Below are 24710 nucleotides of genomic sequence, written 5' to 3'. Positions count from 1 at the left end.
TTCTGCCTTAAGAAATGAGAAACAGGAGAGCAAACAAAACCCATGTAAGCAGAAGAAAAGAAATAATAAAGAGTGAAAAATCAATCAAACAGAAAACAGAGACTCTTTGATGCCAAAAAAATGGTTCTTTGAGAAGATAAATTTAAAAAACTGATAAAGTTGTGTCTGACTCTCTGTGACCCCATGGACTGTAGCCCACCAGGCTCTTCTGTCCATGGGATTTTCCAGGCAAGAATACTGGAATGAGTTGCCATTTCCTTCTCCAGGGGAATCTTCCCCAGCCAGGGATCAAACCTGGATCTCTGGCATTGTAGGTGGATTCTTTACCAACTGAGCTACCAGGGAAGCCCTGATAAACCTTTAACCAAATGCATTAGTTTGCTAGACCTGCTGTAACAGAGGAACACAAACTGAATGGCTTAAACAACAGAAATGTATCGTTTCATAGGTCTGGAGGGTAGAAGTCTGAAATCAAAGTGTCTGGGGCCTAAAAAGCGTCTGTTAGGCCCATCTCCTTGGTTTATAGATGGGCTGGCTATCTTCCTATGTCTCGTCACACTGTTAACACTGTGTGTTTGTCTCTAAATTTCCCTTTTCTAAGAGCAAGAGTCATATTGGATTAAGGGGGACTCCGATCCAGGATGACTCAACTAATTAATTATATCTGCAATAGCTATTTTCAAATAAGGTCACATTCTGAGGTACTGGGGTTTAGGACTTCAACATGTAAATTTTTAGAGGTATTCAATTCAACCCACAAGACCAATCAGGAAAAAACTAAGAAACAAGTTACCAATATCATGAATGAGATACCCTACAGATTCCATAACTATCAAAAGAAAAATAAGGGAATATTATGAACAACTGTAAGTTAATACATCTGACAACACAGGTTACAGAACCAAATTTCTTAAAAGGCAAACTCTACCAAAGCTTACTCAAGAAGAAATGGATATCTTAAGTAGGCCTAAATCTAATTAGGACATTATATTTTTAGTTAAATTTCTTCTCACACAAGAAAACTTCCTTGGGCAGACAGCAAAGTCAACCAAACAATTAAGGATGAAATCTTATCAATTCCACACAAAGTGTTAACTTCCCAGTTCCTCCTATGAGTCTAGCATTAAGCTAATACCAAAGTGGGAACAAAATTTCTCAAGAAATGAAAAATCATATCATAACTTATCAATATGGATGCAAATCTTAAAATTTCAACAAATCAAAATCCACCAGTAAATAAAAAATGATTATGTATTATAGGCGACCCCGTGGACTGTAGCCCACCAGGCTCCTCCATCCATGGGATTCTCCAGGCAAGAATACTGGAGTGGGTTGCCATTTCCTTCTCCAGGGGATCTTCCCGAATCAGGGATGGAACCCAGGTCTCCCACATTTCAGGCAGATACTTTAACCTCTGAGCCACCAGGGAAGAGGTATTATAGGCAAGTGAGCCTAAATGTAGGGTTGGGTTAATATTTGAAATTCAACTCATGTAAATTCACCATTTAGCAGACTGAGAAAGAAAAAACCACATGATCATCTCAATAGATGAAGAAGAGGCATTTGATAAACTTCAACACTCATTCTTGATAAATCTGCAGCAAACTAGGAACAGAAGAGATCATCAACTTGATAAAGGTGGTGGGATGTGAGATGGACAGGATTGGACGTGCCTGCTCTAAAATTCTACTCTGCAAGCCAGGCTGGCCTAATAGCAGTGGAGGTCACAGAGCCTTTACTTTCTCTGATATTCTCTAAAAGATGATATAAAAGTGACTTTCAATATGTACATGATAAATAAAATTTACCCCAAAAATATCTTCTTGCAAAATCAGAGTACATCTTATACATATATACAGTAGCAATTACAGTACTTTTGGAAAATCTAGTCACCTGTATATATTCTGACATCTGATCTGCATAGTACAATTTACCTAAGTCAAGGAGTATCCCACTTTCTAATACCCCTCCCCTCAATCCTGACTGATAAACCATTTTGATTGTCATTCAAAATGCCTTTGGGCTTTAATTTATACACGTATGTCTAGTTCACTCTCATATATACGGAGTTATTATCTGGCTTAATCTACTTGTGGCTACATGTCTGAATTGTTTTTTCTTTAATATGAAGGAGCTTATAAATAATTTATACCATTTACTGAGCATCCATCTTGTTTCATTTAGTTTCTACACCACGGTAGCATTATTCCTATCGAGGAATGTGTGGCTCACAGAGGTTAAGTAGCCCACCTGATCTCACACAGCTGATTCCCAGATTACTAAGATTCAATCCAGGGTTTGGTGGATTTCAAAAGCTATGCTCTCTACATTAAATAGCCACCTCTGTCTTTCTGACTGCTCTCTCTTGGGGTTGCTCCCCTGACTGTGGAGATACAGGACACTGTTCTCTGAACACAGCTGAAACTCTGGATCCACTTTTTTGTTCAAGATTATCTTGCCCTGTAAATCTAGAAATTAAACTTATTCCTGTTCCCATGCAAATGAAGACTTAGGCCTATTAAAACCTTTCCATTAAAAAAAAATCAAACTCTTATTACTTGGGGATTAAATGTTGTTAAGAGCACATTATTTATAGAATCCTTAAAGGGAATTTGTTGTTAAAATCACATTATGGAGTTCAACACTTCATATGCACAATAAATTCTCCTTAGAAATGCTGTTCACTTACACTGACAGCATTAATATCCGACACATGCCCAGTGAAAGACTGTCTGCACATTCCATCTCGAATATCCCATAATTTTGAAGAGGCATCACAAGCACCGGAAACAAAAGTCCTCATGTCAGGACTCAGGGAAAGACTCATCACATCTCCAGAATGCCCAGTGAACGCGGTGGTCTGCTGGGCAGTTTCAATGTCCCATAAAGCACTATAGTCAAAAACAGACAGAAATCATTAATGACTGTTCTCCCCTCTTACATTAATTCCTACTACCACACTCAGCCTCAAATTGGTCATCTTCTGGAGTAAACTTACCAAGTTGTATCTCCTGAACTTGTAACTATTTGGCTATCATCTAAAAACCGACAGCAGGACAAGTAGCCTACAGCACAGAGATAACAAATGTTAGGTTATCACTGATTAATTCAATTACCATATAAAACAGTAATATGTATTTTAAAAATACAATACCTGGGCAACAAGTGTTTGTTAGTAAAATGTATAGTTCTACTTTTTTTTTAGTTCTACTTTTAATAACTTCCAATTCTGTGCTGCCTGCAACTTTATTTTACCAACAAACCCTCTCTTAGGTATTTACTATGTCAACGACTATGAACGTTACAAACTTGAGTAAAAGACAGTCCCTTCCACCTACTACAAGTACCTAGGAGAAGGATACTCCTTAATACAAACCTTCTCTATAATCTATAGCAGACTGGGTTATGTACCTTGGAGAAATACTTTAAAAACCTCAGTGAAAGCTTCATTAAAAAGGTGGATTCGAAAAAAAAAAGAGGTGGATTCGAATGCTCAAAATTCACCAGTTTTTCAAAATATGGAAATAGCAGGAGGAAGACCATTATAGAAATTTTATAAAAAGCATAGCTAACAGTACTTCCAAGAATTCAGAAAGGCTGAAACCTGGTAAGTGGCAACAAATTCCTATGCACACTACTAACCAAATACTATACTGATAAACTGTGGTGTGCACACTAATCAAGCAATGCATTATCACACAGTGAAAAAATACTTCATAAATGTATCTTGATACACACTTTCAATTACCTAATGAAGCACCCAAATGCCATAATTGTTATAGGTTTGCAGAGAATAGAGAAAATCATATTTGCTTCTTTCTGTATTCATTATTGTTTGAATTCTTTGCAATAAGTAATTTCTACAAAACAATACTATTTTTAAAATAAAAATAGAAGTAGAGTCATCATTTGTATAATTATAAAAAGTCAGTGCTTCTCAGATTCACAGTAATTTCCATTCTCACTTGACTAACACGCATCCTTTGGTCAGTTGAGCCCCTTTTGTCCCTCTTTCTCCTTGATCTTCAGAGAAGTCAAATTTGGGAGGAAAGGACAGTATGTAGCGAAGCTCACCTGTGTGACCCGGTAACTCTCGGCTCACTCTCACATTTCCCTCTCTGGTTTTTAAGTTATATATAGAGCAGATGTTGTCCAGTCCTCCACAAGCAACGTAATTACCAGAGGGAGCATAAGCACAGGTCATCACCCAGGAAGATCGCAAAGGGATAGCATGCATCTGCAGAACAAACACAACAGAAAAACTAAGATTACAAAAGTCATGGATTTTTCAAACCTATTTACAGTGAAGCAGATATTACTCAAACATAAATATAGCTTAAAAATAAGCCAAGTAAAATAAACAATACAATGATCTGAGAAACTAATAAAAAAACACATTGCAAATCATTTGGATTTAAGTGCTCTTTTCAGAAAGTATTCTTTTAGGAAGAACAAAGACACAGAATGTTTCAACAGTAATAGAGCTGTTTGAAATATTAAGTGTAAAATGTTAAAAAAAAAAAAAACAATAAAATTCTTGGCTTTTTGCAGTAGTGTTCAAAAGAGGAATTTCCTACAACAGAACACTGAACAATACAAGAACTGGAGTTGAATAGAATGGTCCTTCCATAAAGAGCTATGTTTTTCTAATAACTCGTATTCTGGGCTTGAATTTGAACAATGGTAATAGTTTGCACTGATCTACTCACACCATTGTCTGATGTCTTATTACCCAACACCAAACATTTGCAAATCAGGTAGCACAGTTTAATGTGAATGGGAACCTCAAGGTTAAATCGCCCAGACACAGAATCAACGTATTGTGTGATTACTATGCTCTCACTTAACCCAAAGAGTATTTTTCATTTTAGGAAAATACAGCTGAAAGTCATTGATTGACACCAAAAAACTAAGAAAACTATTATATTACAAATCTATCCTAGGTAGCTTTTAAATTCTCAACCAGGCTGAAGTTACTGTTTGCTTCACAAAATAGTACTTCTAAATCTTTAATGGAAACAGTGGTATAAGTGTACATAGGATCTAAAAGTATTTGATTTGTGAGCGTTTTCTTGGAACTTTTCCACTACCACTCAACAACTCTACATCAGGAATTCTTTCCAGGAGACATTAGAAGAACCCACTATTTTTACCACCAAGGGATCTAAACAAGTTGTAATCTGCCTCCAACCTATTCAATCTTCTGAACAGCCCAGAAACACAAATCGATGCCTAACATTCCAGCTTATCCACAACTAAAAATAAAAACTATAAGGTCACTGTCACAGTAGGAAATGGGGAACTTTACAAAAATCATTAATATATAAAACTGATGCACACTATCTTTTAATATTTGAGTATGAAATATCAGACTCAAGACACATAGAACTATATTCCTAGAGTTGTCTTTGGGAATAAAAAAAGGGCTAAATATTGGAGAAGGCAATGGCACCCCACTCCGTCTTGCCTGGAAAATCCCATGGATTAGAGGAGCCTGGTAGGCTGCAGTCCATGGGGTCGCTAAGAGTCGGACACGACTGAGCAACTTCACTTTGACTTTTCACTTTCATGCATTGGAGAAGGAAATGGCAACCCACTCCAGTGTTCTTGCCTGGAGAATCCCAGGGACGGGGGAGCCTGGTGGTCTGCCATCTATGGGGTCGCACAGAGTCGGACACGACTGAAGCAACTTAGCAGCAGCAGCAAATATTAAAAGCAAATACTAGGCCTAAAGAGAGGACCTAAGTAAAAATTAATGGAATAAATTTATCCCAGGAAGAAATTATAACCTTGAAGTATAGAATAAAGGAAAGAACTGGTTTATCAAACCAAATAAAAGGTTATGTAAGAGGATGATTAAAAAATTCTACCTTATTTGTTGTATAGCTATCCCAAATAATTAATTTTCCATCTTGGGAAGCACTGACTAGTAGCCTAGAGGAGCAAACACAAAAATAATGTGACACTTAGAGGAAAAAAGTAGTTTAATTATGCATTGCATTAATGTAGAACAGTTCAGAAAAGACAAATATAATTTTTCTAATAAAAAACTTGATACCAAGAAACATTCTCAACTTAAAAAAATATATTCTGCATGCCAAAAATTGTCAACATTAAAATTTTTTAGAGATTTTACTAAAAATGTCTCTGGTTATGATTCAACTTTTTCATGGTGACAACATTCTAGGTATTATTCACGATTCTGGTAGCTCTTAGTTGACTGGCTTAGAATGTACTGACTTAAATATAATGACAATGAAGTACATGTAAGCCTAACAACCATGTTTCATTCAATCTAAAAATACAATTGAGAGCCTGTGACGGAAAGGCTGTGTCAATGGCACAATATAGGCGATACCTCCTACCCTTGGGGCCTCTACCATCTGGTGGAGACAGGATATTTACTAAAATAAATTAGGTAAGTGAAAACAGTCAAAGGAGTAGTATAAAATAAAGGCCAGAGGAAAACAAACGAGGGACAAATAACTACTGAGTTACTCAAGTAGCCTGGCAAAAGAAAACACGTCTTGAAAAACGGAATTTTGAAAGCTGGAGAAATTTGTATTCTATAAAGAGGACAAGTTCCGTGGCAAGACGTGGAAAAATACAACGGGTGTTTCAAGATCTGTGAATTTCCCAGTTACACAGACTTCATAACAAATCGAAAAAACAGTTGGGAAAAGCAGACTGGGCTTAAACAGCAAAAAGCTCTGTCTGCCAGGCTAACTAGGAACTCTTGACTGAAGTTACAGGCCACTGGATTTTTTGTTTTCTTTTGGAATTTTATTTTTCACTATGGTATAAAATTCAAAAGATACAAAAGGACAGATATACAGTAAAAAGAATCACGTTCTGTGTTCCCATCACTCAGCCACCCATTTCCCTTCACTACAGGTAAAAAACGTTATTAGGTTCTTATGTAGTAATCACTGTAAGTTTCATGAAAGGGCAGATACAACCACAGGGTATGGGATGGAACTAAAGCTTTTTTAAAAACAATTGGTATCATCAGCACTGAGTTGAGAAAAAAGTTAAGTAACAGGCTGATAATCAGAATGAGCAGAAAGACAAGGTGAGACAGGTGCTTTGCTGACATTTCGTGTTCTATGAAGATTAACAGTCTTGAGGAAATTTTAAGTAAGAACCATTAACATTTTCAAGTGATTGCATTTTGAGTTATATATTTGCTACCTCAATGGTTAGATTACATATGTTAAATTTAAGAAAAAAAAAATGGCCTAGCTTTATGTTGGTTGTTAGTTATATATTTTCATTTATCCCCTCTGAAGAGGCAGAAGTTCTATATTACTGTATTCAAGAATCCTATTTATACTGAGATGTGGGAACCATTAGCAACAGGTAGCAACATTTTTAGATTCTCCTGGAAGAAGAGAAAAAAATGTGCAACGTCTATTAAAAACTAATTGGTTGGGCTTCCCCAGTGGCTCAGTGGTAAAGAATCCACCTGCCAATGCAGGAGACATGGGTTCAATCCCTGATCAGGGAACATTTCACAGGCCACAGAGCAACTAAGCCCACGCACCACAACTACCGAGCTTGTGCTCCAGAGCCTGAGAGCTGCAAGTACTGAAGCCTCCACGCCCTAGAGCCTGTGCTCTGCAACGAGAAGCCACCGCAGTAAGAAGCCCACACGCTGCAATGAAGAGAAGCCCCCGCTCACCATGACTGGAGAAAAGCCCATGCAGCAACAAAGCCCAGCACAGCCAATGATAAGAATAAATAAATAATTTTTTAATTAATTTTTAAAATATTTATTTATTTGGCTATGCCAGGTCTTAGCTGTGGCACAGGGGATCTTTGATCTTTGTTGCAGCATGCAAGCTCTTTAGTCGCGGCATGCGAACTTTTAGTTGTAGCCTGTGGGATCTACTTCCCTAATCAGGGGTAGAACCTGGGCCCTCTGCATTGGGAGTGCAGAGTCTTAGCCACTGGACCACCAGGAAAGTCCCCCAAAGTAATTTCTTAGTTAAATTTTCCCAATTAGATGGACCAAATCAAAAGAACAAGTCAACCATAAGAAGCAGGGTCAGACACCGTGCAGTATTGTCAGATACTCTGGAAAAAACACAGACCATACTGTAACCCCGTGACCAAGTCATGACCAGCCATTCAACTGCAATCCAGATGGCTGCTGTGTGTGTGCACATGCACTCTCACTACACACACACTTGTAGGGTGTGGCTGGGGAATAAAAGATGTATTCAATGAAAATATCTTTTTGTAATTCAATCCTTCGTGAATCTAGGTAATGAATAAATTATAGCAATATCTGGTAACTTGTACACAGCAACATTCAACAAATACTTCCTTATTACCTGAAATTTCAATGTTTATTATGCAATAAAAAATAAAACTACCTTGACATGTTAAAAAACAAAGTATAATACCCCACTGCAAAGAAAAGAAATCCTAAACACTTTCCCTAAATCATTCAATAAAGGGTATTTCTGAGAGGTAAATTTCTTTTCCATATTAAAGGTTTCTAAACTTTTAAAGTGTCAATGAATATTTTTATTAAGAGCAAAGCAGTCATACTAGATGCATTTTTTTTCAAACACTTCATAGATATAGGTTGTTTCTAATGGAAAATGCAAGTGATGAGTCAACAAAATAATTCTGCAGGCAGTTTGAAAATGGGAGGTACAAACCTTGAATCATAGCCCCAGTGCATAGCATAGATTTTAGCTAGGTGGCCCCTCAGCGTGCGTCTCGTTCGCATCTGTATGCGACCCACGGAATCCATATTTGACGTGATCTTTAGGAAGTGATGAGAATGTTATTCTTTAGCTTAGACACAGCTCAAAAAATAAAGCAGGAACAATTAATTGGCACTAAAGCAGACATAAAGTAAATGGACAGTTACTGAAGGTATTTTAATATAAATAATTCCTATGATGCTCAAGAAAAAGTAGGATTTATTTGCACACCTTCCAATAAGAACATCTTCTATAGACTAATAAGTAAAAAAAATAGACACACCATCCAACCTTAGTAAAAAAAAAAAACAAATAAAAAGCTAATAGATGATCAAATAGTAAAATATTTATAATTTTAACTATTTAAAGAAAGCCAATTTTTTATTTAAATAGCACATAAAATATCCTTAATAAAAATGAGCAATTTTAATTAATGAAACTTTCCTAATAGTTTATATAAGGAAAAAAACTTAATCAGGGCATATCAAAAAGCAGCAGAAGCTACCTAAAAGAAGAAACGTATATTATATGAATCTACGTATTTTTATAGTATTTACTTTTTCACAGACTTTCATTTTCACAAGTATGTTTTAAAAGGCTCTTGAAAGCATCTGACAAATTACAAAGCCTTCTTAATAGAGATCTCATTTTTCTTTCAATTAAATACTAATAAATAAAATCTGTCATTTGCATCATTGTCAAGCTATTTCATGCAAATTAGTAAAAGAAACTGAGGAAGAAAACTTTACCTGAACAAGTGTTGCATCATTACATGCTTTCCTAGCATCCTGAAATAAAGATGATTATACACTTAGAGATGGAAATCCTAGATATGATTTAAAATAAGGTTTTCATTGGAAATGCAGATTTGAAATACAATCCTTAGTGTACTACACAATCTTTATTTTTAAAAGGCTCATTGAGAAAATTCACGTAACATAAAATTAACCACTTTAGTCATTTTACTGTGTGCAGCTAGAATGGTTAGGATATTGACAATGTTGGGCAACCATCACCACTACCTAACTGAAGAACATTTTCATCACGCCCAAAAAAAGAAACCTATCCTTTCCAATTCCCTCTTCCCCCACCGCCAGGTGACCACTAATTTACTTTCTAATGGATTTACCCATTCAGGACAAGGCACACAAATGGAATCATACACACATGACTTTCGTGTGTCTGGCTTCCTTCCTTTACATGTAATGTTCTGAAGGTTCATTCATGTTGTATCATGTGTCAGTAGTTCATTCCTTTTTATGGCTAATATTTCATTGTATGAATATATTACATTTTGTTTATCCATTAATTAACTGGATGGACATTTATGCTGTTTCTACTTTGTGGTTTTATGATTAATGATGCCGTGATTACTCATATGCAAGTTTTTGTGTGTATGTATGTTTTCAGTTCTCCTGGGCATACAACTAAAAGTAGACTTGGTGGGTGAGACGGTAATTATGTTTACATCTCATCTGTTTATTTTGGGTTTCATTTCTATTGCTTTAGGAGACTGACCTAAGAAAACATTGTTATGATTTATGTCAGAGAATATTCTGCCCATGCTCTCTTCCAGGAGTATTATGGTATCATGAATTATATTTAAGTAAGAGAAAATGACTTTAAAATATAGACTGTTACAAGAGACAAAGAAGGACACTACATAATGATCAAGGGATCAATCCAAGAAGAAGACACAATAATTGTAAATATAAATGCACCCAACATAGGAAAACTTCAACAAATTAGCCAGATATGCTAACAGTCATAAAAGGAGAAGTCGACAGTAACACAATCATCATTGGGAACTTTAACACCTCAATTACAGCAATGGACAGGTCATCCAGACAGAGAATCAATAAGGAAAAAGAGGCCTTAAATGACACATTAGATCAAATGGACTGAACTGGTATTTATGGAGCATTTTTCTTCCCACCAACCGTGTAGAAGTGTTCCCTTTTCTCCATACCTTCTATAGCATTTGTTGTTTGTAGATTTTTTGACGATGGCCATTCTGACTATTACGAGATAATACCTCACTGTAGTTGTGATCTGCATTTCTCTAATAATTAGCAATGTTGACCATCTTATCATGTGCCTTTTAGCCATCTCTCTGTCTTCTTTGGAGAAATCTCTATTTAGATCTTTCACCATTTGCATGGGTTGTTCATTTCTTTGATATTGAGCTATTAAGACCACTTTATGTAATTTGGAGATTAATCCCATGTTGACTGCTTCATTCGTAAATATTTTCTCCCATGCTGTGGGTTGTCTTTCGTTTTGTTTATGGCTTCTTCTGCTGTACAAAACTTTTAAATTTAATTAGGTCCCACTTGTGTTAGAGAATGTTCTAATTTCAGTCTTTTCCATGAAGCTGTTCAAGTCTTCCCAGCACCACTTATTGAAGAGACTGTCTTTTATCCACCGTCTATTCTTGCCTCATTTGTTGTACATTAATTTTTAGAGAAATGCAAATCAAAACTAAAATGAGATACCACCTCACACGAGTTAAGAAAGGCCATCATGCAAAAGTCCACAAACAATGAATGCTGACGTGGGTGTGGAGAATAGGGAACCCTCCCACACTGTTGGTGAGAATATAAATTGGTACAGCCACCATAGAGAACAGCATGGAGGTTCCTTAAAAAACGAAAAATAGAACTAGCAAATACTCAAGCATTCCACTCCTAGACATATATCCAGAGAAAATTGTAATTCAAAAAGGTACATGCAAGACTTCCCTGGTGTTCAGCAGTTAAGAATTCACCCACCACTGCAGGGGACTTGGGATCAGTCCCTGCTCTGGGAAGATTCTACATGCCAAGAGGTAACTAAGCCCGTGTGCTACAACTACTGAGCCTGCGTGCAGCAACTACCGAAGCTCGTGCACCCTATTGAGAGAGCTCATCCTTCAGTTCAGTTCAGTTGCTCAGTCATGTCCGACTCTCTGCAACCCCACAGAGTGCGGCACACCAGGCTTCCCAGTCCATCATCAACTCCCGGAGCTTATTCAAACTCATGGCCATCGAGTCAGTGATGCCATCCAGCCATCTCATCCTCTGTCGTCCCCTTCCTTCTCCTGCCTTCAATCTTTCCCAGCATCAGGGTCTTTTCCAATGAGTCAGTCAGTTCTTCACATCAGGTGGCCAAAGTATTGGAGCTTCAGCTTCAGCATCAGTCCTTCCAATGAATATTCAGGACTGATTTCCTTTAGGATTGACTGGTTGGATCTCCTTGCAGTCCAAGAGACTCTCAAGAATCTTCTCCAACACCACGGTTTGAAAGCATCAATTCTTCAGTGCTCACCTTTATAGTTCAACTCGCACATCCATACACGACTACTGGAAAAACCATAGCTTTGACTAGACAGACCTTTGTCAGCAAAATAATGTCTCTGCTTTTTAATTTGCTGTCTAGGTTGGTCATAGCTTTCCTTCCAAGGAGCAAGTGTCTTGTAATTTCATGGCTGCAGCCACCATCTGCAGTGATTTTGGAGCCCCCCAAAATAAAGTCTCTCACTGTTTCCATTGTTTAGCCATCCATTTGCCATTAAGTTATGGGACCAGATGCCATGATCTTAGTTTGATCTAAATATCTTAGATTGATATTTCTCCAAGCAATCTTGCTTCCAGCATGTGCTTAATCCAGCCCAGCATTTTGCAAGATGTACTTTGCATATAAGTTAAATAAGCAGGGTGACAATATACAGCCTTGACGTACTCTTTCCTTTCCCTATTTGGAACCAGTCAGTTGTTCCATGTCCAGTTCTACATACAGATTTCTCAGGAGGCAGGTAAGGTGGTTGGTATTCCCATCTCTTGAAGAATTTTCCACAGTTTGTTGTGATCTACACAGTTAAAGGCTTTGGCATAGTCAATAAAGCAGAAATAGATGTTTTTCTGGAACTCTCTTGCTTCTTTAATGATCCAACAGATGTTGGCAATTTGATCTGTGGTTCCTCTGCCTTTTCTAAATCCAGCTTGAACATCTGGAAGTTCACTGTTCATGTACTGCTGAAGCCTGGCTTGGAGAATTTTGAGCCTTACTTTACTAGCGTGTGAGATGAGTGCAACTGTATGGTAGTTTGAACATTCTTTGGCACTGCCTTTCTTTGGGATTGGAATGAAAACTCAGCAGTGGCCACCAGACTGGAAAAGGTCAGTTTTCATTCCAATCTCAAAGCTCATCCTTAGGTAGGTTGATAAGTAGTCTGGGGCCCTTGAATAGTAGAAAGGGGTCTGAGGTTCTCAAGGAGGAGAAAAGGACTTTTTTTTCTACATTGCTTTGTATTAGTCAATATAACAATGTATCTTGCTTAAGGACATGTTTCTCCTTAACAAGGACCTTCTCACTAATCTTGTTAAAATGTATATTGTGGGAGTGGGTCTGGTAAGATCTTTCTATTGTTAGTTCTAATCCTGTTATCTTATATTGTGGGAGTGGGTCTGGTAAAACCCTTTATTGTAACAAGGTATAAAGCTCCCCTGCAAAGACTAGGGGAAGCAGGGCACTCTCTGTCCCTCTTCTGATGTCTATGTCAGTTTTCTCTGTCCCCTTTTATACTTGAATAAAAGTCTGCTACACAAAAGCTCCTGAGTGATCAAGCCTGGTCCCTGGTCCCGAAGCTAAATCTTTGAAGATCACGAATCTGACATCGTTCGGATCACCGTAAGCTATCATCATGCTCCACCACAAGAGAAGCCAGCACAGTGAGAAGCCCACACACTGCGACTAGATAGCAGCCCCTGCTCGCCACAGCTGGAGACGAAGCTGCACACAGCAACGAAGACCCAGTGCAGCCAAAAATGAATAAAAATGTTTTAAAAGATACAGGCATGTCAATGTTCACTGCAGCACCATGTACAACAGCCAATGCATGGAAACAACCTAGATGTCCATCAATAGATAAATGGATAAAGAAGAGATGGTACATATATGTACAATGGAGTATTATTCATCCATAACAAACACTGAAATAAGGCCATTTGCAACAAAAACGATGGACCTAGAGATTAGAGATCATCATACTAAGTGAATTAAGTCAGAGAAAGACAAATATTGTATGATAATTACTGATATGTGGAATCTAAAAAGATTACAGGGAATCCCCTGGCGGTCCAGTGGTTAGGACTCTGATTGTTCACTTCAGGGGACATGGGTTCAATCCCTGGTCAGGGAATTAAGATCCTGCATGCCACACAGAGCCTGGCCTTAAAAAAAAAAAAAAAAAAATGATTACAGATGAACCTATTTACTGAACAGAAAAAGACTCACAGACGTAAAAAAAAAAAATGTATGCTTCCCAAACAGGAAAGATGAAGGGAGAGGGATAAATTAGGAGTTTCAGATTAATATATACACACTACTCTATATAAACTAGATCATCAACAAAGACCTACTGCATAACACTTGAATCTCTACTCATTATTCTGTAATAACCTATATGGGAAAAGAATCTTAAAATGATTGGGTATGTTAGGCAGAAGTTAGGCATGAGCGATGGGTGGCCTAGGTGAAAAGGATGCAAGCTAACCTTTAAACCCCATCCCAGACATGCCCAGGGGAGCTCACAGATAGACTACAAAAATAACCACAGTGACTTTTCCAACTTCTCACAAGTGCCTTAGGCACACAGTGGATACAAACTAACCACAGGGGCTTACTCAAGTAAACTTAGGCAGCTAGGAAGCCATTAAGGATTTATTAATGTTCCATACATCTGGTAACAACAGACTGAATTACAGGAAGACATGCGCAACAGAGCCTGTTGTTATATAACGTGCAACTGTCAGTCAGACTTGAACATGTCCATTTGCATTCCCCTTCCTGACTGGTGGCGGTTAAAGCCCTATTTTGCATTGGGCAGAACCAAAAAGAGGAGAGGGGAAGTATAAAAAAGGGAAACCTTTCTACTTCTCTGGGGTCAGCCTGCTCCCATGTTTAGGGAGTGTCTGTTTTTAATAAAAGTTCTGTCTGCTTGAGCTGTAACTGAGGTGTAACTTCCCTGTTGTTTTCAACCATTTAGTCTACCATTCCAAATTTTTGTTGCAATGAGATAAGAACAGAGGGAGAGAAATAAACCAACCTGACAGAAAGATAATCAGTTTGCTGTATACCTGAAATTAACACGGTCATTGTAAATCAACTATACCCAACAATAAAATTAAACTAAAACTAAAAATAGACACACCACTTGGCTCAGCAATTCCATTCCTGAGTATTTATCCAAAAAACCCCTGCAAACACTACTTTAAAAAGATACATGTATCCCAATGTTCAGAGCAGCATTCTTTATAATTGCCAAGATATGAAAACCATCTAAATGCCCGACAACAGATGATGCATAAAGAAAATACACACAAACGCATACACACATATAATGGAATACTACTCAGTCACAAGAAAGAATGAAATTTTGCCATTTGCAACAACACGGGTGGACTTGGATGGTATCATGCTAAGTGAAATAAGCCAGAGAACACTGTATGATATCGCTTATATGTATAATCTAAAGAATAAAGCAAACTAGTGAATCCAACAAAAAGGAAGACTAAAAAACGTAGAGAACAAATTAGCGGTTACTAGTGGGGAGAAGAGGTGGCAAGAATACACAGGAGAACTGTACAAAAAAGATCTTCACGACCCAGATAATCATGATGGCGTGTTCACTCACCTAGAGCCAGACATTCTGGAATGCAAAGTCAAGTGGGCCTTAGGAAGCATCACTATGAACAAAGCTAGTGGAGGTGATGGAATTCCAGCTGAGCTATTTCAAATCCTAAAAGATGATGCTGTGAAAGTGCTGCACTCAATATGCCAGCAAATTTGGAAAACTCAGCAGTGGCTACAAGACTGGAAAAGGTCAGTTTTCATTCCAATCCCAAAGAAAGGCAATGCCAAAGAATGCTCAAACTACCAAACAATTGCACTCATCTCACACGCTAGTAAAGTAATGCTCAAAATTCTTCAAGCTAGGCTTCAACAGTATGTGAACCGTGAACTTCCAGATGTTCAAGCTGGATTTAGAAAAGGCAGACGAGCCAGAAATCAAATTGCCAACATCCACTGGATCATCAAGAAAGCAAAAGAGTTCCAGAAAAACATCTATTTCTGCTTTATTGACTATGCCAAAGCCTTTGACTGTGTGGATCACAACAAACTGGAAAATTCTGAAAGAGATAGGAATACCAGACCACCTGACCTGCCTCTTGAGAAATCTGTATGCAGGTCAGGAAGCAACAGTTAGAACTGGACATGAAACAACAGACTGGTTTCAAATAGGAAAAAGAGTACATCAAGGCTGTATATTGTCACCCTGCTTATTTAACTTCTATGCAGAGGACATCATGAGAAACGCTGGGCTGGAAGAAGCACAAGCTGGAATCAAGATTGCCAGGAGAAATATCAATAACCTCAGATATGCAGATGACACCACCCTTACGGCAGAAAGTGAAGAACAACTAAAGAGCCTTGTGATGAAAGTGAAAGAGGAGAGTGAAAAAGTTGGCTTAAAGCTCAACATTCAGAAAACAAAGATCATGGCATCCAATCCCATCACTTCATGGCAAATAGATGGGGAAACAGTGGAAACAGCGGCAGACTGTTTTTTGGGACTCCAAAATCACTGCAGATGGTGACTGCAGCCATGAAATTAAAAGACGCTTACTCCTTGGAAGGAAAGTTATGACCAACCTAGATAGCATATTAAAAAGCAGAGACATTACTATTTGCCAACAAAGGTCCATCTAGTCAAGGCTATGGTTTTTCTAGTAGTCATGTGTGGATGTGAGAGCTGGACTATAAGGAAAGCTGAGTGCCAAAGAATTGATGCTTTTGAACTGTGGTGTTGGAGAAGACTCTTGAGAGTCCCTTGGACTGCAAGGAGATCCAACCAGTCCATCCTAAAAGAGATCAGTCCTGAATATTCATTGGAAGGACGGATGCTGAAGCTGAAACTCCAATACTTTGGCCATCTCATGCGAAGAACTGACTCATTTGAAAAGACCCTGATGCTGGGAAAGATTGAAGGCAGGAGGAGAAGGGGATGACAGAGGATGAGATGGTTGGATGGCATCACCAACTCAATGGACATGAGCCTGGGTAAACTCCAGGAGTTGGTGATGGACAAGAAGGCCTGGCGTGCTGCAGTCCATGGGGTCGCAAAGAGTCAGACACGACTGAGAGACTGAACTGACTGAACTGAGTGGGGAGAAGAAAGGAGAGAGGGACAAGATACGTGCAGGAAATTAAGAGGTGTAAACTACTATGTATAAAATAAATAAGTTACAAGGATGCATTGTACAACACAAGGAATAGAACCAATATTTTATAATAATTATAAATAGAATATAACCTGTAAAAGTTATGAATCACTACACTATACATCTGAAACAAATAGTGTATAACTACATTCAATTAAAAATTTTAATTAAAAAAAATAACACTTCTTTAAAATATTTTGCAAGTATAGTATATACAGATGCTATTAGAAATGAAATACTTTAGCTCTAACATGATAAAAAGATAATAAAAAGTTATTTTCCTGACATGTCATAATAAGTCACATCTATATTTTTATATTAAAAGCAAATTCCCTACCGGTTATCAGACATTTATGCTTATTTATAGGGTAGCGTTTCAAAGAGACTTTAAATTTTTACACAAACTGAAAAGAATTATTAAAAGGAAGATAATGAAACAAAAATCAGTGTAACAAAGTAAGTAAAAGCAAGCAAAGGACATGTTTAATAACCAATAAAATGTTTTAACAAAGAAGGAAATGGCAACCCACTCCAGTATTCTTGCCTGAAAAATTCCATGGATAGAGGAGCCGGGTAGGCTACAGTCCATGGGGTCGCAAAGAATTGGACACAACTAAGCAACTAACACACACACACACACACAAAATGTTTTAAATCAAGTTTATCAGTTAATAATAAATTTAGAAGATTCATATACATGGGAAAGTGAAAGTGAAAGTCACTCAGTGTGTCCAACTCTTTGCAACCCCATGGACTATACAGTCCACGGAATTTTCCAGGCCAGAATACTAGAGTGGGTAGCCTTTCCCTTCTCCAGGGGATTTTCCCAACCCAGGGATCAAACCCAGATCTCCCACATTGCAGGTGGATTCTTTATCAGCTAAGCCACAAGGGAAGCCCAACAATACTGGAGTCTATCCTTCTCCAACAGATCTTCCCCAACAGATCTTTGTTGCATTAGTCTGCAACAAATGCTAAATGGATATACAATCTTTTTGGTGGCCTCTGACCTATTTATAAACACTTAAAATATTTCTATATAAAGGTGTTCATAAGTAGTTACACAAACACATGATTTGATTCTCTCATTCTCAATCTAATTGTGGGTTTAGAAACCTGATTTGGCAGGGAATAATTTAGCCCACTCTCCTAGAATGAAAAGAATTTCCAGAAATGACAGTGATGGCCTGAGCCATGTCCAAAAATGGTGCAGTTGAAGACTAAATTCTATAAAAAGAGCTCTCTGATTTTAAGCTTTATGAAAACAAACTATCATTGTTTAGGTTATTTTTCTTAATCCAGTCATTCAATAAAAAATGTCTGTGTCAGGTACTACTCTAGGCACCATGGAAACAGAAGCAGACCCAAAATCCCTGCCTTCACAGACCTAACCTTAATATTAACAACACAATTAGAACACTGCAAGTGAACATTATTGAACTTAGTCTAATGAACAGTTATATTCACTATAAAACTGAATATAAGGGATTCATTCCCAATTAACAGCTGAATTTCTTACTGTCCACCTTAAGAAATGCAAGCTCTGCCTGATATTAACATCTTTGCGCAAAGTAAGAGAAAAGTGTTGCTTCTCACTCCAAATCAAACAAGCAGAAATTACAAAAGAAAATCTATGTTTTTTCTATTTCTATTTTTTTCAATTTAAAATGAATCATGGTTAATCAATGATACTCAAATATAAAACACAAAATTTTTTAGTGAATCATGTATTGTACCAAATAGCATACATTTCTATTATGTCATGTATTTTTACCTTAAATATACAGTTAAGTTATATTTCTGGAATTAAGAGAGAAAAAAAAAAGGAAGAAGGAAGAAAGGATTTATAAGTATAGCATGACATTAAACTGAAAAGTATGCGGTATTTTACATATATGTGGTTACTTGAAATCATATAAGATGATTCAGTGAGCTATATGCTCATGACATCCTACCTGGATGCTGGTGAGATATAAAGATGATTAAGCCACAGAATCTTCCAGTCGGACGCAGGGGGTGGAGGCAAACATGCACGAGGAACTATACACAAAGCAAGCTTCGATCAACCCTGTAACACAAACCTAAAATGCTGTGCAAAGAACTGCCACTTACTGGCATTGGTCTAAGTCCTTTCGTGTCATTTGTTTTATTCTTCTCCATAAACCTATACGCGGGCTTCAGTATTCATACTCTACAGCAAAGATACTGAGCATCAAAAAATCCGTAAATGTGTCCTGACCACAACATAATTAAAAGACGGAATCCATGTACTTTTCCATCAGGCCATGCTGCCTTCCAGCAAAAGAAAAAGAAATACAAGTGGAGGACTTTGAGGTGGCTTTTTAGAGGAAGACTAGGATTCAAGGAATAGAAGTCCCAGGAGCAAAATTAGAGCAGAGAAGAATAATTCCAGGCAAAGTAAAAGATTTGGAAAAAAGCAAGAAAGCAGAAAAGAGCAGTGCATGCTTAGGGAATGACAAGAAATTCATGTGGCTATAGCACAGGCTACAAAGCCAGATGTTAGACCTAGCTGTGAGGCAGGTCCATAGTGGTACCTATAGCACCAGTTCTGGAACCAAAATACACCTGGTTTGAGTCCTGGATCTACCCCTTCTAAGTTATGTTACCTTCACAAGTTTCTTAATCTCACTGAGGCTCAGTTTCCTCAACTACAAAATGAAGTAGGCCCACCTACCTCACAGGGTCACTACGAGAACTAAATGAAATTGACATGTGACCAAATTGGCCAAGCACTTCAGACAAGAACTTCACAAGAAATGAAAACTGCATGCTGACATCCATGATGAACATAGATTCAAAAATCCTCAACAAAATATTAGCAAGCTGAATTCATCAATACATCAAAAGGATCATACACCATGATCACATGGGATTTATTCAAGGGATGTAGGTATGGTTCAACACCCACAAATCAATGTGATATAATTACATTAACAAAATGAAGGATAAATATCATACAGTTATCTCAACACATGCAGAAAAAGCTTTTGACAAAATTCAATATCAATTTATGGTTAAAAAAAAACCAAAAACCTCTCAAAAAAGTGGACACAGATGGAATGTACCTCAACATGGTAAATATGACATATACAACATACATATATAACATCATACTCAATGGTGAAAAGCTTAAAGCTTTTCCTCTAAGGTCAGGAGCAAGACACAGATGCCCACTCTTGCCACTTTGATTCAGGAGAGTATTGCAAATCCAAACAGAAATAAAACAAAGGGCATTAAAACTTGACAGAAGAAGTAAAACTATCACTACTTGCAAACATATTACATGCAGAAAACACTAAAGACTCAATCAAAAACTGAGAACTAATAAAGGAATTTGATAAAGTTACATATATATAGACATATGTAAACATACAATTATACAGAAATATGCAAAATAAGTATATAGAAATCTGCTGCGTTGCTATACACTAGTAATGACCTATCAGAAAGAGAAATTAAGAAAACAATCCCATTTACAATTACATCAAACAGGATAAATCACCTGGAAATACATTTATCCAAGAATATAAAAGACCTGTGGGCTTCCCAGAGGGTGCAATGGTAAAGAATCTGCCTGCCAATGCAGGAGGCGCAGGAGACGCGAGATGCAGGTTCAACCCCTGTGTCAGGAAGATCCCCTGGAGTAGGAAATGGCAACCCACTTCAGTATTCTTGCCTGGGAAATCCCATGGACAGAGGAGCCTGGCAGGCTACAGTTCACGGGGTCACAAAGAGTCGGACACGACTGAGTGACTGAGCACACAAAAGACCTGTACACCCCAAGACACTGACGAAAGAAAGTGAAGATGACACAGATAAATGAAAAGATATTCTGTACTCAATGGATTGGAATAATATTGTTAAAATGTCCATACTACCAAAAACAATCTAGATTCAATGCAATCCCTATCAAAATCCCAGTATCATTTTTCAAAGAAACAGAACATATAATCCTAAGATTTGTATAAAACCAGAAAAGACCCCAAACAGCCAATGCAGTCTTGAGGAAGAACAAAGCTGGAGGTATCACATGTCTTGATTTCCAAGCATTAACATATTACAAATCTATAGTAATCAAAATAATATAATACTGGCACAAAAACAGGCACATAGATCAATGGAACAGAACAGGGAGCACAGAAACACACCCACACATACATGATCAATTAATTTACAACTCAGGAGCCAAGAATATATAGGGGGGAAAAGACAGTTTCTTCAATAAGTGGTGTTGGGAAAACTGGACAGCTACATGCAAAAGAATGAAACTGGACCACTCACTATCTTATACCATTTTTCCAAAAAGACATATAGATGGGTCAACAGATACGTGGAAACTTGCTCAAATCACTGATCATCAGGGAAATGAAAATAAAAACCACAATGAGATAGTATCTCACATCTGTCAGAATGGCTATCATCAAAAAGAGGAGAAGGACTTCCCTAGTGGTCCAGAGGCTGACTTTGTGCTTCCAGCGCAGGGGGCATGGGTTCCATCCCTGACTGGGGAACTAAGGGCCCACATGCTGCCAAGTGCAGCCAAAATATAAAAATTTAAAAAATAGAACAAAAAACAGAAAAACAAAACAAAATTCTTTAAGAGAGACAGAATAACAAGTGTCGATGAGGATGTGGAGAAAAGGGAAACTTGAGTGCTGTTAGTGGGAATGTAAATTGGTGCAGCCACTATGGAAAATAGTATATTAGTATATAGGTTCCTCAGAAAATTATAAAAAGAACCACCGTATTATCTAGCAGTTCCACTTCTAGGTATTTATCTAAAGAAAACAAAAACGTTAACTTAAAAAGATATACTCATCCTCGTGTTCACTGCAGGATTATTTATAATAATCAACATATGGAAACAACCAAGTATCTGCTGACAGATGAAAGGACACACACACACACACAGTGGAATGTTACTCAGCCATAAAAAGAGTATCTTGCCACTTGTGCTGACAACATGGATGGACCCTGAGGGCACTACACTAAAAGAGAAATATGTCAGAGAAAGACAAATACCATACAATCTCACATGCTCAATCAAACAAACAAAAAAACACCCAAGCTTATAGATACAGAGAACAGAATTCTTTTTAATGAGATGGCCATATGACCAATGTGCTTGGCCCGTCAGTCATTCCTGCTCAGGATCTGGAACAAGTGAGATAAAGAGAGGCTGGAGCATCCATTCTGGTGGTGGCAGCAACATCTAACTCAGAGATTAGCCTATGAAGCCTTCTCTGATTATCCCAAGCAAAATAAATCCCCCTTTGACAGCTTTGTTTAGACACCTAAGGTATCCACTCAGAGTTGTCATTCACACCTAAATCATTAACTTCCTGAATTCCTGAGAATAAGACTGGTTGTTCCTTGGAAGGAAAGTTATGACCAACCTAGACAGCATATTAAAAAGCAGAAACATTACTTTGCCAACAAAGGTCCATCTCGTCAAGGCTATGGTTTTTCCAGTAGTCATGTATGGATGTGACAGTTGGACTATAAAGAAAGCTGAGCGCCAAAGAATTGATGCTTTTGAACTGTGGTGTTGGAGAAGACTCTTGTGAGTTCCTTGGACTGCAAGGATATCCAACCAGTCCATCCTAAAGGAGATCAGTCCTGGGTGTTCATTGGAAGGACTGATGTTGAAGCTGAAACTCCAATACTTTGGCCACCTGATGCAAAGAACTGACTCACTGGAAAAGACCCTGATGCTGGGAAAGACTGAAGGCGGGAGAAGAACAGGACGACAGAGAATGAGATGGTTGGACGGCATCACCAACTCAATGGACATGACTTTGGGTAAACTCTGGGAATTGGTGATAGACAGGGAGGCCTAGCATGCTGCACTCCACAGGGTCGCAAAGAGCTGGACACGACAGAGCAACTGAACTGAACTGAAGACTGGTTATAGTTTTAATCCACTCATATCAACATTTTTCTGCTGACTGTTCTTTACCCACCCCTTGTTTTTTCTACTCCCTTCCTCTCCTTCCTGTAATACCTCTGCAGAGATCCTATAATTGTTCCTTTTTCTTTTTAATCTTCACTTTTAAATTAGCTGCTGCAAAAGATTCATATCTCTCATACTGGAGGATCACAGCAGTGTTCCAAGTTACTAATAACTTGGATTCTTCCTGCTTCATAATGAGGTTCTTTATTTCTAAGTTGTTTAACCTTTACTTTTCCCTGTGAAAAGAAGTAGGTAGCACCACACTACACACAATTTAGTCTCTCCTCTACCCTGCTCACCAAGAGGCTTCCTAAAAGATGGCATGTCTATACCCTTTCATTTTATCTCTGCCTTCCTTGCTATTCCTCAGTCCAGAGAAGCATGTTTCCATTGTTCCAAAAGAAAGCAATGATGCTGTCCCTGTGGGAATATAAGATTTACGGCCTCAGAATTCTCCTTTTAGAGCCTGTCCACACCCTGATATTTGATGACTTTCCCCCATTATATTAGGGTCTGAAGTTCTAAGTGTTTTTAAATTTTGTTAAAGATGAAGTTCTATTTGTTCCTCATGTTCTTTAGTGTTTTGAGTTGATTTCCAAGAGTAAAGAAGACAGACATGTCTTTATTATGCCACTGGACTTCCCAAGTGGTTCAAGTGGTAAAGAACCCGCCAGACAATGCAGTAGACAAGAAAGACAAGGGTTCGATCCCTGGATTAGAAAGATCCCCTGGAGAAGGAAATGGCAACCCACTCCAGTATTCTTGCCTGGAAAATCCCATGGACAGGAGCCTGAAGGGCTACAGTCCATGAGGTCGCAAAGAGTTGGACACAACTAAAGCGACTTTAAGGCAATGGCACCCCACTCCAGTACTCTTGCCTGGAAAATCCCATGGATAGAGGAGCCTGATGGGCTGCAGTCCATGAGGTCGCTAAGAGTCGGACACGACTGAGCAACTTCACTTTGACTTTTCACTTTCATGCATTGGAGAAGGAAATGGCAACCCACTCCAGTGTTCTTGCCTGGAGAATCCCAGGGACAGGGGAGCCTGGTGGTCTGCCGTCTATGGGGTCGCACAGAGTCGGACACGACTGAAGCAACTTAGCAGTAGCAGCAAAGCAACTTAGAAGCAGCATTATGCCACTAATTATTTTTAATGTTTTTCTGCAACCTAACGTTTTAGAGATTAATTTTCTAGTATATTACAATATAGTATCTGCCTCATTGTGTTGTTGTTGTTCAGTCTGTCCGACTCCTTGAGACCCCATGGACTACAGCATGCCAGGCTTCCCTGTCCTTTACCATGTTCTGGAGCTTGCTCAAACTCATGTGCATTGAGTTGATGATGCCATCCAACCATCTCATCTTCTGTCATCCCCTTCTCCTTCTGCCTTCAGTCTTTCCCAGCATCAGGGTCTTTTCTAATGAGTTAGCTCTTTGCATCAGGTGGCCAAAGTACTGGAGCATCAACTTCAGCATCAGTCCTTCCAATGAATATTCAAGGTTGATTTCCTTTAGGATTGACTGGTTGGATCTCCTTGCAGTCCAAGGGACCCTCAAGAGTCTTCTCCAACACCACAGTTCAAAAGCATCAATTCTGCGATTCCAGGTGTTTGGGTAGAAGAGGATGATGTCAGCAGGGATTACATGTACAACATTAACCTCTTACGGACAGAGAGGTCACTGGTCCACATAGGTATTTGTTAGAAATGACTTTTGGAGTGTTCTTTAGAAGCATGATAAAAACAAAGTGATCATT

At 38.2% G+C, this 24710-nt stretch overlaps 1 protein-coding gene across 2 annotated transcripts in view; it reads right to left on the bottom strand.

Moving 5' to 3' along the window:
• Positions 1 to 24710, bottom strand: part of GNB4 (G protein subunit beta 4) — a 70994-nt gene that overhangs the window by 10950 nt on the left and 35334 nt on the right. The window contains 6 exon segments of one of the 2 annotated variants that reach the window (NM_001099033.2): positions 2690 to 2891; positions 2999 to 3065; positions 4075 to 4237; positions 5871 to 5934; positions 8670 to 8776; positions 9467 to 9505. In NM_001099033.2, the coding sequence (NP_001092503.1) occupies positions 2690 to 2891; positions 2999 to 3065; positions 4075 to 4237; positions 5871 to 5934; positions 8670 to 8776; positions 9467 to 9505 (642 nt within the window). 2 annotated transcript variants of the gene reach the window in all.

Source organism: Bos taurus, chromosome 1, assembly GCF_002263795.3.
Source record: "Bos taurus isolate L1 Dominette 01449 registration number 42190680 breed Hereford chromosome 1, ARS-UCD2.0, whole genome shotgun sequence".
Classification (NCBI taxonomy): domain Eukaryota; kingdom Metazoa; phylum Chordata; class Mammalia; order Artiodactyla; family Bovidae; genus Bos; species Bos taurus.
This window is presented reverse-complemented; position numbering and strand designations above follow the sequence as displayed.